This window comes from Elaeis guineensis, chromosome 1 (genome assembly GCF_000442705.2).
Source record: "Elaeis guineensis isolate ETL-2024a chromosome 1, EG11, whole genome shotgun sequence".
In the NCBI taxonomy this organism is placed as follows: Eukaryota; Viridiplantae; Streptophyta; class Magnoliopsida; order Arecales; family Arecaceae; genus Elaeis; species Elaeis guineensis.
In genome coordinates this window covers 177212067-177226614 of record NC_025993.2, presented here as the reverse complement: position 1 = coordinate 177226614, position 14548 = coordinate 177212067, and the positions used below count along the sequence as shown (strand labels likewise).

General features: G+C 37.1%; 1 protein-coding gene across 2 annotated transcripts; it reads left to right on the top strand.

The window, feature by feature from the left end:
* The first annotated feature begins 2578 nt into the window (after positions 1-2578).
* On the top strand, positions 2579-13712 carry LOC105032103 (sodium/hydrogen exchanger 1). Of its 2 annotated transcripts, XM_010906453.4 has the most exons (14): positions 2579-3076; positions 3159-3277; positions 5091-5188; positions 6216-6275; positions 6382-6428; positions 6512-6706; positions 6837-6883; positions 7239-7305; positions 7430-7530; positions 7654-7755; positions 10254-10392; positions 10468-10530; positions 11275-11358; positions 12917-13712. In XM_010906453.4, exons 1-14 carry the CDS (start codon positions 2903-2905, stop codon positions 13250-13252), a joined length of 1632 nt encoding a protein of 543 aa, XP_010904755.1. In that variant the 5' UTR covers positions 2579-2902; the 3' UTR covers positions 13253-13712. The 2 variants fall into 2 exon arrangements, with proteins under 2 accessions (XP_010904755.1, XP_029116733.1); XM_029260900.2 differs by lacking the exons at positions 11275-11358; positions 12917-13712 and adding an exon at positions 11028-11203 and having other exon boundaries at positions 2652-3076.
* The last annotated feature ends 836 nt before the right edge of the window (positions 13713-14548 follow it).

The window sequence follows — 14548 nt, the reverse complement described above, 5'->3', positions numbered from 1 at the left end:
TATAGGAATATCTACTCAAAAAAAAAAAATCAGCGTGGAATAACCTAATGACATGGAATAGGCTGCTTCTAAGGAACCAAGCCGAGCCACAAAAAGTCTATCATGCATAGAGCTTTGTTCATTAAGAGAACTAGTCAAATACGCTCTGATGAAAGGAACTCATCAACATAAGGCGAGAATGGAATATGGTTGATTGAGACTATTTTTTATAGAAAGAAAATGTAAAAAAAAAGCATGTTCATGGTTTTTGAATTGAATTTGTCCACAATTATAATAATGAATGAAGAAATAAAATGGGTTATTGGGAACCATCAGGATGTAAATTGATGTTGTTGCGGCCAATTCCCTAGAGTGCATGACATCGGTGAAGAAGACCTACAAAAAAAAAGTATATTGACCGGAGTTATATCTGACGAGGTTCTCTGATGCTTAAGTCAGTAGAAAGTGATCAAACAGGAAGTAGAATATTAAAATTGATAGAGGTCCAGAAATATCTTATCTCTCGTCTATTCCCTTATCTTTCCTTTATAGGTGATTCAAGTACAATCGTCGAGCATGTGGTCTCACTTGTTATGGTACTAAGGTGTAGTTACTCCGATTATCAGATCATAATCATAGAGTTGTGGACAATTTATGTCCACTAATGATTGTGACATATAGTTATTACCTATGATTGTAGTATCGTGATTATATATTTAGCAGTTAGCAGTCGGTTGTTTGACAGTTGACCTTTATGATACTGGTTTAGTTATGAAGATGATCAGTCGGCTATGACACGAAGATGGTCAGTCAGTCATGAAGATGGTCAGTCGGCCATGAAGATGTTGCTTCAGCTATGATGATTCAAGTTCAGTCATGATAACTCTACTTCGGTCAGATGATTCTCATGAGAGCTGAATTTTGAAAATTTCTTCCCTCTCAGAGCCTCTCCTCTTGGGATCTCTTAGCTTTTCTTATATAGGTATAGAACAAATGGCCGATCTCGAACATGGGAGCCGATGTAGAATTGAAAAGAACAAATTTGATTGTCCCAACAGATGTGAAAATTATCATCAAATAAAAATGATGGAAGTTTAAGAATAACCTGATGATCGGATGCATTTATAAGAATCTTAAACCGTTGGGATTCGAACAGAGAAATGATTATCTTTTCCAATTGGATGGTCAAAAACATTTTATCAGTGCTTTAGATGTCAATTTAAAGATATATCGAGCTCATAAATAAAAAATACAGCGATACTATATTTGATTTTTCCCGCAAAGTGATGAGGATCAATGTATTTTATCAAGAAAAATGATTCTCAAAATTTCATCATAGCCTCGAATCCAATTATTTAATTCAAAACTATAGCAACAAGTCCTTACATGTTAATATTCTCTAGATGGCATTGATGCATTTTTTGCCGGATATATCAAGATTATGGGCATATATTCTAGAGCCAAAAGAATACAAGACAAGGTTTGGATAACTTTGCTTGACATAACAAGGCTTGCCATGGCAAATTAGATGACGAGAAGAAATTGCTATCAAACGTAAGCGATGAGAACAATATCTTCTTTTTCTTTTCTTTTCTTTTTTCTAATAAAATGCTGGGGAGGGAAAAAAAAAAATCTATGTTTCCAGTGTGTCGGGCGGAAGCACTTCCGTTGGAAACGTGAGTCAGAGGCTTCAGAGCTTCAAGTTACGTCGTGCGGTTGCAAACCACTCCATGAAATACCAAACACCAACAACATCCAACCAAGATGCAGCACGTGTCAAATAAACCTAATTTCCAATCGCTCTGTCCTCATGCATCCTAACCGTCCGATCAAAAGATCAAACGGCCACGTCACGAAGCACACCATAAAACCAGAACACCTCCAGGTGGGCCCCCTCACCATGCCAGCTCATCCAACAGATCCGATCTCCCGTTCTCTCGATCCGACGGCCAAAGACACGGGTCTCTCCTGGAAAGCCGCCAATAAAGATTTTTCTAATCCTAGTACCAAACCCCAACAAACACAAGCATAAAAATTTCTACGCGAGATCCTTCTCGCGCCGGATTTTATGTTCGGACGGCAGATTTAACTCCGCCATAGAAATTTCTATGGGGTTGTAAAAAGATTTCGTTGACCATCCGCTTTCAGTCGCGCCGCCGAAAAACAAACGTGCGCGCCCCTAGAACAGCAAAGAACCCTGCAGGGCGTTCTAGTCTTCTCGAAGTACCAATTATTCCCCTGCTTCAATCGTTCGCGAGATTCGATACGGACCGTATCCATCTTTTATTTTTATTTAATAAATATAGATACAAATATATACGTTAGTTGGATGTAAAAATTTATACCTATACTTGTTTTAAATAGATTAAGACACAACAAAGGAGATATTGAAAGAACGGAAAGAAAATAGTTAAAATTTGTAATTTATTAATAAAAAATATTAAATAAAAATAAATCAAATTAATGATTTTTTTTATTTTTTAATTATATATTAAATGAAATAAAATTATAAATAAATCATACAAATCAGATGTGTATCCATATGTATATATTTTTGTTTTACTTCGAGGGGGACGGGTCTTGATTGGAAGCTTGAACGGGTGTTATATATTACATGTCCGATTTCACCGCCACAAGAACCCCAAAAGATCTCGAGCTTGTGCCATCAAAATCTCTCCCCGAGCTCCCAGTCCCGCGAGCTTTTCTGCAGTTCCATCGAATTCCTGAATCGAATCCGAACTCAGGGAGGTCTCTGCCGCAAAAATCCGTCCACTATTCGATCGCAAGTGTCGAATTCGTGAGCCGAGGGGGAGGTCGCGGGAAATGGACTCCTCGGAGACGTAGGTTATTGGATCCCCTCTTTATCGTGATTTGGCGCAAAGTTTAGATTTTGTTATTATTTTTTTGAGGTGTTGGGAGGGCCATGGCGATGGATTTGGGGTCGGTGCTGATCAAAATGGGGGTTTTCTCGGCGTCTGATCGCATTTCGGTGGTGTCGATCAATCTGTTCGTCGCGCTGCTCTGTGCGTGTATTGTGATCGGCCACTTGCTGGAGGAGAATCGGTGGATGAACGAGTCCATTACTGCGCTTTTTATCGTGAGTTCTTTGGGTTAAAGATGTATTCTTTTTGGTTTTTGTTGCTACAACTGGGTTTAATTGGGCGCCGGTTCGACGTCAGGGTTTGTGCACTGGAGTGGTTATTCTTCTCACTACCCAAGGAAGGAGTTCGCATCTTTTAGTCTTCAGTGAAGACCTATTCTTCATATACTTGCTGCCGCCAATTATTTTCAATGCTGGGTAAGTTTTGTTGGATATCTGTAGTTCTGTTCTTGCTTCTGAGCTGTTTTAACATCTAGAGTTAAATTTAATTTTGACTGGATAATAGTGTTAGATCTGGCTTATTTTTCTGCTTAGATTTGGTTTATTTTTCTGCCTTCCCTTTTGACACAAAAAGTACCCAAGTTGAGTTGGTGAGTTTGGGTTTTACTTTTGGAGCCAGTTTTAGTATTGTCTGCATTGAAAGGTTTTGTATCCGAACCTCGAGTTATTCTTGAGGGAAAAGATTGATTACCCATGGCAGGCACTGCAACTCTAAGCCCTGCCTTAAATTGTTAATGACTTCAGATGGTGAGATATCTGTGCAGTGAGGGACTGAGAATGGTGTGAAGGGGAGTAGCCTCAGATTTTATACTAACTGATTGATAATTCTATTGGAGATTATAGAAAAAGTGAAGAATCCTTGATCCTCCTAATTTTTCTCATAAAGATGCAGACTGTGGATGCAGCTCTTCTCCTGTCTTGAGCTTAATGGAGGTTCAATGGCTCCAGGAGAACTAATGGATCTTAGTGGTGGATGTGAATGCAATTATTACATGGAAGAAAATAAAGATTTATGAGTGATAGCTCAACAAACAAAGATGTCAGTGATGGTCTGTTCACTGTCAATGCAAATTATCATACAAGTAAAGGGACAAGTGCAACTCATGCCAATTGCAACTGCTCTGCATCAACCATATCTATGTGTATCAATGTGTGCGTGTGCTTGTGTGTGCAAGTGCTTGCAAGTTTTGATTTAATGCTTCAACTGAAAGGTTGTTTCAAACCTCTCGGTGGTTTTCTTGCTTAGCTGCAGATGTTTGTTTGTCTCAATTTTCTGACATTTGCCCTACCACAAGAGTTGCCATTCATGAATTCTTTTATGAAGCTCTAAAATTATTTGCTTTGAGTTTATTGGGTTATGATTCCTAATTTCCATAAAACCTTTTAGGTTATGTTAGCTTAAATTTATCGGATGTTTTAGAAGTTGCCTGTGCAAGGTCAGTTGAAGAAAGTGCTCTTGGAACTGCTTCGTGCAGAAAAATGGAAATAAATGAGAAACAATAGATTCTCAGGTTAAAGTGGCCATATCGGACTTGTACGCTGAAACAACTTGAAGATTGTTCCCTAACATTGAGTTTGTCACCTGATAGAGATCCTAGAAACTTAATCTAGAGGATGATTCATTTAGATGATCGCTCAAATTCAGGCTTCTTAAGTTGTTTTGGCTTTGAATTTGTACTCAGAAGATATTTACCGAGAGGCTAGGCAAAGTAACTATGAAGAACTCCAACAAGTACCAATCACTAACAGTATGACATATAATCCATTGCTTGCTATGGAAGTAAGCATAGAAATTTAACATTCTGCAGGCCTATTGGCTATGGTATTTCCTTTCCTCCAATATATTAATGTCTGCATGAAATTGCTAGCAGTTTGTTTTATAACAAAATTCCCAGATGTGCAGTCTTGGATTTCAACATTGTGGCAGTGTTGAGTCGCCTAACATCAATTCAGAGATATTAGAATTTCCATAATCCGTCCGGAACCTGGTACAGGGGGTAAACTTTGCATATCATTTCATCACACCAAAGTTTCATGTCAGCAAAATATCTGAAAATCTATTAAGTGCGGTTTCTGCTTTATTCTTATAAATTTAGTTGTCTTCTATTGTACCTGTTTTTTTTGATATTCTTGGCTATGCAGATCTTGTTAAAAACTGAACATTTGTATGTTGACATGAGTAGTCATTTTAAGTACACATTTAAATTTGGCCAGTTTTCTTATGCATCAGGTTTCAAGTAAAAAAGAAACAATTTTTCCGCAACTTCATGACAATTATGCTGTTTGGTGCAGCTGGAACATTGATCTCCTTTTTTATTATTTCACTTGGTAAGTTCTCAATCTGTTTGTATTTAATTACATTGTAAATGTTCCAGAGAAAAGAAATGTGTCATACATGCACTTGTATGAGCTGTTATTCCATGAAATCATTAGTTGGCAAGTGTTGTATCATCAGAAACTGTGCTTTGTTGACATTGCTGTCTGTGTATAGATAGTTTATTATTTCCTTCAAGTTATGGGGGTTGTATTCTTTTAAGTTGATTAAATAGTTTTTATGAATGTATGCATGCTTCATTCTGAGTCAAAGAAAATTAGACACCGTTCTTTGAGCATCTAGTTGTTAAGTTGACACCGAGTGAAATTAGTTTTCTTGCTGGAAATTTTATGGTGTTGAGCTAGAAGGAGGACAAATAATGAAAGAGATCAAGAATTTTACCAGAAGATTGGTGTGCGCAGAAACAAATTAGAATGCGTATAAAATTTCAACCTTCTAAATCTTAAAATAGGCATGGAATTTGGCAATTCAGAATATTTCAAAGAATCTGAATTTGAAATAATTTTGAAGTTCAATTTTCTATCTTCCATTTTTTTCCTAACTGCCTTTCTGCTGGCAAACATCTCCTCTGAGTATAGTCAAGTATGAAAACTTGAATTTATTTAATTAGAAAAAAGTAAGGAAGTATGAATTTACTGGAAGAAAATTAATGCTGACAATTGCTGAATGTTGGTCCATATTTTTTTGAGTCATAAAAAATTAATTCTTGCAGCACCGCTTGCAGGTAGTGGCCTTTAAAGTTTAAAGGATATACTGAATCATGATATGGAACCTCTTATAAGAGCAGCATTTTAAGTGATCCATAGAGTGCAAACTCAACTTTTGTGATTCTGGAAATTCTGGAATCTCAAGTAGGGCTGAGAATTTCTAAAAGGAAGATTTTTAAAGCTTAGGAAAATCTCTTAGAAATGGCATAAAAACTGCTAATTCGTCTTGGTAGCATATTCTCACCTGCTATTGTACTCTATGTTTTCTATATGATGCGCTGCATTTTTTTCTTGACCATTATCTATTGTCCAGGTGCCATAGAAATAATTAAAAAAATGGATATAGGTGATCTGGGAATCGGAGATTATCTTGGTAAGCTCTCTTATCACACATTATTTGCTTCTACATTGTTAGCTCAATTCTTATGCTCTCTTTTGCTATCACTTGTTTTCTGAGCTCTCAATTTATATATTCACAGCAATTGGGGCGATCTTTTCTGCAACAGATTCTGTTTGCACCTTGCAGGTTCTAACTTCTCAAATTTGTGTTATAGGCCAAGCTTAAGATAATAGCTCACCATATTTGGAATTTGTGTACTTCAAAAACAGGTGCTTAGTCAGGATGAGACACCTTTACTTTATAGCCTGGTTTTCGGGGAAGGTGTTGTCAATGATGCCACATCAATAGTGCTTTTCAATGCAATCCAGAACTTTGACCTAGGACATATTGATGCTGTTACCATTCTAAAGTTTGTTGCAAACTTCTTTTATCTATTCTTCACCAGCACCTTCCTAGGAGTATTTGTAAGTTTCTTATGTTTCTGCAATGTGGTGCATAGTAAAATATGCACCCCAACTTGCTGCTTTCCCATGTCCTTTTCCAAATGAGCCAAAGCTCTATTTTTGGCTGACAGTTACTCTCTTTCTTCTGCAGGCTGGATTACTTAGTGCTTATATCATCAAAAAGTTGTATTTTGGCAGGTTGGTGATACAAGAAACCTAAATACCTCTTGCTGTCTTCTTTTCCATTGTGGTACCATGGAACCAGCCTCAAATTATTGAGATAAGGCTGGGTGGTTATGGTTAGTGACTTATGGTTACCTATATTATTAACATTGCAGTATTGAAGGAATTTGGTTGGGGTTGCAGTTTTTTCCTTTTTTTTTTTTTTATATACATTTCATAATTTGAAGACTTTCAATAATTGCAGTGACGCTTTAGTAGTTATTGAAATTATTTTACAATATAGCCCCATTATATGAAATTCTTAAAGCCAAAATCAACTTAATTTGTTTTCTTATAAAGATCTCATTGCTTATATCCCTTTTTAATCCAGACATTCCACTGATCGTGAAGTTGCGCTTATGATACTCATGGCTTACCTTTCCTATATGCTGGCAGAAGTGAGTTCCTGCTTTAAATCAATAACCAACTTTGAAAGCCCTCTTTTTCTTCCCCATGTCTCTATGACTCATGATATTTCAATTACTAAGTTGAACATGTCACTGAATGTGTTTCGTGTTGCAGTTGTTAAATTTAAGTGGTATTCTAACAGTATTCTTCTGCGGGATAGTAATGTCACATTATACTTGGCATAATGTGACAGAAAGCTCTAGAGTTACCACTAAGTACGCAATTTTCTTAGCTGCTCTTATTATATAAACTGCCGCTTCTCATTTTTTCCTGTTTCCTTTCTTACTTTCACATGCTATCACATTAATATTTTCTCTTTCGCTTGCTCACTGTAACAGGCATGCCTTTGCAACACTGTCATTTATTGCTGAGACTTTTCTCTTTCTTTATGTTGGCATGGATGCACTAGACATTGAAAAGTGGGAATTTGTCAGTGACAGGTATTATGTTTATCATGTTCCTGGTTGAATGTTTGTACACTAGAAAACATCTTTATGAACAGAACAGTATACTTCCCTTGAATTACTCAAAAATTGTTTATGTGATGCGAATAGATGGGAAATCTCAGCATGGTACAAGTAATATGTCAATTCATGTATGCAATGACAGTCATTTGGCCATGGTTCATGCCTATAAATTATAATACAAAATGCTACTTTAATAAGGCTGGCTCATATTGCCTTTATAGTTTCTTATATTGGAAAAGGTTTTTATTTTTATTTTTTTATTAGCTTCAGCAAATAGAATTTCTTGAGCTCATTTTTTAGCTTCTTTTTAAGCCCATATCCTTTCTGCCATATATCTTTGGCTCTGTATGCTTTGTGAACAGCCATTACATTTATCATTACCAAATTAATTCTTAGAATGTACAATCCTGCTCAGCATGCAGAAAAAGGATATGATGTTATAGTCCACCACTTGTTAAATGGTTTTACTTTGTGGATGCAACCTCTGATGGTGTGCCCCGCTATTGCGGTGAGTGAACTTCAGGATTTGTTCTGTAGTAGAATTGCCGGTTGTTGAATGCTTGTCTCTTTAAAAGTTTGATTCTGCATATGTACTCCTTGTAAGCTCTTGTTGGAGTGAACTTCTAGAGCTAGTTGTGAGGATCCGTACGGGCATGTATTTAGTCTCATATCGGTTATTCACTGAAAAGATTTTGGATATTTATACAGGGCCAAGGAACTCAAATAATACTTTCTGGTTAGTCTTTTAGGTAAGGTCCTAAGTTGTTGTTAAATAATATCAGAGCCGACCTAGTTAATAGTTTATGCAGACTAGGAGATACTGCAGCATAGATTCATTAGGGCTGGCCACGGGCTGATCGTGATGTATATGAATGGATGTGTGGATTTGAACCCTCAGCATGACAAGAATACCGGGGCTTAAATGGGGAGAGTATGTGAGGATCCGTATGGGCATGTATTTAGTCCCACATAATTATTTACTAGAAAGATCTTAGGTATTTATATAGGGCCAATGAACCTAAATAATATCTTCCAACTAGTCTTTTTGGGTAAGGTTCTAGATCGTTATACCAGTAGTCATGAAAGAAGATCTTGTTGGTTGTGGAGAAAAAAGAATTCAGTCCTAGATGAGCAAATAAGTATTACAGAACCTTAGTCACCCACAGAACAGGTGGTCTAATATGAATTATATAATCATGCTTTTAGGCTTCCAATTGTCTCAAGCGTAAGGTAACCATACTTTAACCCTCAGAAATATTTTGCTTCATGCAACTCACTTTTAACATCATTTTGTGCTTTCACAGTCCTTTTCATTTACTATCAACAAGAATATAAACGAGGAACCATTTCATCCAACCTAGGGGAAAGTTATGGAGGACTAAATTTTCCAGAAAAATGAGGCATAGGAGATGGTGGTTCATTTTAAAGAGATAAGATCAGTGAGCTGTAGATAATTATACACATTTAAGTTTTAACTGATGGAAAATATAGAGAAATGCAAATTTAGGTCAATGTGGGGGACGGGGGGGGGGGGGGGGGGGTTGTGTGGACTCTACTGTCATAAAAAATGACTGAACTTTTTGACTGAACTTAGCTCAATTGAGAATTTTAAGTCATTTGTAGTAGATAGCAACTGAGACATGCACCAATTGGATGTTGAAAATGTGTTCTTATATGGAGTTATTAAGGAATCTGTATGAGTATATCATCTGGCGTCATACTGCATTAAAAGATCACAATGCCAACAAACTAGGAAAGGTGATCAGTACCACTAAGCACTACTAATGGCATGGCTTACCTTCTGAATTGCTATTAGATATGGCTATAGAATTGTTTGAGGCAGGAGAATCTCAAATCTGATATCCATAAAGATGTTGCAATTCCTGAGCTTTCCTTTCCAGACAATGATTTAGCCTGCTAAAATCAGACAGCAGGACAGTGCTTTCAACTATGAAGGGTCCAGTTGATGCCCAATGCCAAATAGGATGACAAATTTTTGGGCATTTGGAATTCGAAAAACAGAAACAAAATTTCTGTTGTTATATTTTTTTTCAACTAAATACTGACGTTCAAACTTGAAATGGTAATCCCCAGCTTGTAGGAGTTATAAATAAGCATAGTTTTACATCTAGATCCTCACTGAGACACATGATGGACCTACCATAATATTATATAAACATGCTATGTAAAGGTGTAAGATGGGTGAATCGTGGCTGGAAACTATGGAATGGAAGGAAAAGTTCAAGATAAAAGCACCATAAGCAACACCCTTAAGTCTCGCTTTCTATGCGGTCACATATTTCAATTAAAATAGGAAAGCCACTGGGCTAGAACTGGACTATCTTATTGAAAACCAGAGTCTATATTTACTGTTAAACTGACTGAAACAATGAATTATGCATTGGGCATACAAGTTCTTTGTTTACTAATTTGATTGCTTCGTACCTTCTCCTATCTATCCTTTTATGCAGCCCTCGGAAGTCGATTGGTGTGAGCTCTATTCTGTTAGGCATGGTATTGATTGGAAGAGCTGCTTTTGTGTTCCCGTTATCTTTTCTTTCCAATTTAAGTAAGAAGCATCCGAATGAAAAAATCACATTTAGGCAGCAAGTGAGTATTTGGGATTCTGATTGTTATATCAAGTCAAGTGTGAAAACATTGACTTCTGAAAAGTTCAATCCACAGGTCATAGTCTGGTGGGCGGGTCTAATGAGAGGAGCAGTATCAATTGCACTGGCATACAATCAGGTTAGATTCAGTCTTTTATCTACAAAAGCAAATGTTTCTTTAGTATTGTAAAAGACATTCTCGTTTCCCCCCCTTTTTGATTTCCGGTGTCTCCTTTTGTGGAGTCTAATACTTGGAACTTCTGTTCTAAAATTTTCCAGTAAATATGCTATAATATTGTGTATAACTGGGCTGCATCCATTTGTTTGAGAGTACCACTCAGCCTTTCCTGTCGTTGGTTTACAAGAGAAGCAAGTATCTTTACATTTCATGGTTGCTGCAAAAGAATTAAGGTTATCTTTTTTTTTTTTTTTTAGGAAATTAAGAATCTAATTGGAAGAAATAAGTCGAATAGGAGAGCAAGATTCTGGATACACATAAATTATGCATCAATTCTTCATTTCAGGCTTATTTCTTTCTTATTTTCTTAAAATTTTAGGGGGAAATGATCATTTCCATTCATTGCTTCTATTGCTTGTGCATATTAATTATGACCATCTAAAATAAATTACATACAGGAAAGCTTGACCTGCCCCAAATATGAAAACTTCCAGTGGATCTGTATTTGAGAATTCTTTGAAACTGTAAGACTGCAAGTAGGACATCCTTCCATAAAGGGAAGTGCTATTCTTGGAAAGGATGCTAACAGATTACTATGCTTTTATCCAATATTCTAGAAGTTTGACCAAGTTGTATGCTGAAACTGATGTACTATTTGATTAGAGTACTTTTTGTTGATGAGACGTGGTAATGATGCATGTGCAGTTTGCTCAGACTGGCCACACCCAAGTGCCCGGCCACGCTTTCATGATCACCAGTACTATCACCGTTGTTCTCTTCAGCACAGTGGTAAGACACCTTATGCCTCTCCATTTGCATGCTTTATCACTTGCTTTACTTAGAGCATGGCTTATTATCAAAACAATAGGATGTCGAATAATGGTACGAAGTAGTATTCAACTCTCTGCTAATGTCATGCAACAATTGTTTCTGATAATTCTCTTAGGTAGCGTTTGGTTGCTGGGAATAAGGTGGAATAAGGGCTTATTCCATCTTATTCTCTCAAACATACTATGAAATGGCAATGGGGCCTGCGGGTTTTATAAATCCGGTCAAAGGTGCATTAATTGCACCTTATTCCCTTCCACCTGGTTTTATCTATTCCATGTTTCACCATGGAATAGCTTATTCTAGGGAAATGATGAGAAATAATTTCATCTTATTCTAGTTTAGGGAATAACAATGTATAATTTCGGTGGGCGCCACAAATTTCCAACCAAACACAAAATTGGAATAGGGATGGTGAATAGGTATTCTGGAAAATTGGTATTCCTATTCGAGGAATATCAAAATGGTTGCCAAACACTACCTTAAACTTTGTACCTATTTTCTAATTTGAGCCACATGAACTCATGGATCACTTTAAAAAAAGGCCAATCCTGATAATCAGCCCCATATTGTTTTGGTAGTGCTATCTATTAAATTTGCTTTTATAACGATATTCTATTTTTAAGGGGCGCCTAGTGCACAAGGCTCCCATCATTGTGGAGTTTGAGGAGGGTCAGATATACATAGCCTTATTTATTTCCATGTTTCCAACTGTGACCTCTAGGTCATTATTTTTAACCCTCTGTTTTTTTTTTTTTTTTGTGTGTGTGTGTGTGTGTGCGTGGGTAAATGTGATTGTTTATGTTCATTATGTCTGGGCATATTCTCATCCAAATGTGTAATATTTGTGTGACATCTACCCTAATCACAATTTTTTTAAATACCTATTTTAATTGTTTATAATTGATGCAATGTGGCTCCCATAGTGAACACACATGCAATGCACATAACAGCAAGCTTGGATGGCTGTGATTGCCATCTGATTAAGTTTAAGGGGTTTTTTTTTTGTCCACTTTTGGTTGGTGACTGTCTGTTGTTTTGTCCTTGAGAGATCAGGGACTATGCTAAGGGGGAATGTGGTTGTTATAGATAAAGGACTAAACTAGGAGGGATATGCCTGTTAAAGATAGGTGTATGTATAGAAATGGGAACACGTGGGTACCTGGAGAAAAAGGTAGGGCAAGAGTACTCTTTTTTTAAATTAATTTTTTGGGAAATTTCAGAAGTAGGATGTAAGTGTCGACTAATGGAGATGTAGAGTTGGTTGTTCAGCCATGAAGTTTGATCTGCAGCAGTAGTGATTACTTGGCTTGGATCCCACATATATTGATATCTCGTGTGCTGTTTCCTTTTTTTTTTCTGTGACAAATGTAAATCTGGAAAATCTGAAGCTGGTTTATTTTAATGTTGTGACTTGTGAGGAGGAAAAAATGTGTAGATAGCCAGATTGTTAAGTTGGGCATTTTGCTAAATTTTTATTGGATGACAGCATCTGTGCTAATTCTTTATCATTGCTCAGGTTTTTGGGTTGTTGACAAAGCCTCTGATTAGGTTTCTGCTGCCTCCAAGTACAAGGCAACTCTGCAGGGATCTCAGCATGTCATCTGAGCCTGCAACTCCTAAGTGTCTCATCTCTCCATTGCTTGGAAATGGGCAGGGATCTGAGGTGGAAGCAGGGCTAATTATCCAACGCCCGACAAGCCTGCGTATGCTTCTATCCGCACCAAGTCGTTCAGTTCATCGTTACTGGCGTAAGTTTGATGATGCTTTCATGCGCCCAGTGTTTGGTGGGCGAGGTTTTGTTCCATTTGTTCCTGGTTCCCCAACGGAAAGAAGTGTCCATGCATGGGAATGAACCAAAAGGACAGGGACAGAGAGCCAAATCAAAGCACTCTTGGTTGTGTATGTATTCAGTGCTTAATCGATTAAAGCATCATCTTAGGGTATCATGGAACTTTTTGAGGTTTTAGCTTGGCATGTTGGGGTGCTGTGTTAATTGTAGGTCCTATGCTTTTGTTTTCGTTCCTTGGTTCTGTATAGTTCCATGACTAGGGATGCAGGTTTGCGAGGCTCACATGAGGAACAGCGATGCAAAGTTCATCATGGTGATAACTGTATGCTGATGTATGTGATAATAAGCTGTGTTCACGCTTATATTCCTGAATATTTGATTGTTTATGTGGGAGGTCTTGGTCTCTTGTATCTGTGGTTTTGCGTTCCAATAAGGTGTTTAGTCATGTAAAAGCTGTGTTTGGTTTTGTTGTAAACATTATGCCCATTTTACAGCTGGTGTTGATTAGAATGTTTTCCTTTCATGCTTATAGTTCCATATCTCGTGCATTTGTTCTTACAAACAGTGGCATTCTTTTGCTCCATTTGGCCATTCAAAAGTGTTACAATTTTTTTTAAAAAAAAACTGAGGTTCGGTCACCAATTATTATTCCATCCCGTACCGAGTAGAGCTGTATACATGCGTAATCATGAAAACAAGGAGTTATTCTTTTTTCCTAAAAAAAAAAAAAATCAATACTGTTAGAATTTATTCTCGATATCCAGTCCTGTAGTGCAAGTTGGGTAAGAGAGCAGGTTGCTGAACTGTTACAACCGTACTCCGGCCAATGCCTCAATCATCAGGACCGTTGTCCTAACTCTAGTTTCGCTCTCTTGTCCTCGTCTCAGAGAATACACCTTCAGAAATTTGGATGTGGTCATTAGTAAGGTTATAAGAGTTAGAGTTCACCAAGAACAGATGTCAAATTCCTTAAATAATTTTTGAAAACTGCTGCGAAATAATGTTTTGTATACAAGGGGAAGGGAACTATTAAGACTTCGGACATTCATTAATTAGATCTCAAATGCTGTTAGGGGACAAAGGTGGTACAGCATTTTTAGAACATTTATGCAGCGAGAAATGAGATAGCCTCCGGACCTGCCATTGCTAGATGGAAAGTTATGACCCCTTTATTAACAATATATTTTGCTGAGATCATCTCTCCTTGAGAGTTCAGTTGAAACATCTGTAGAACACCTACCCCGAGAATTAAGGCTGGTATTAATAGGCCATTCTCATGAGCCGAAGGATCCTTTTTTCTTTTTGGGAGAAGAAGGATCCTTTTCAAAGGACAGAATTTTAGAATGAGTGCCTTCCATT

What these genes read in the sequence shown, in the direction of transcription:
- LOC105032103 (XM_010906453.4), top strand. Translation starts at nt 2,903, where the DNA reads ATGGCGATGGATTTGGGGTCGGTGCTGATCAAAATGGGGGTTTTCTCG. An exon ending in ATTCTGTTTGCACCTTGCAG is followed by an intron (nt 6,429 to 6,511) that starts GTTCTAACTTCT and finishes CTTCAAAAACAG; the next exon opens with GTGCTTAGTCAGGATGAGAC. An exon ending in TTGCACTGGCATACAATCAG is followed by an intron (nt 10,531 to 11,274) that starts GTTAGATTCAGT and finishes ATGCATGTGCAG; the next exon opens with TTTGCTCAGACTGGCCACAC.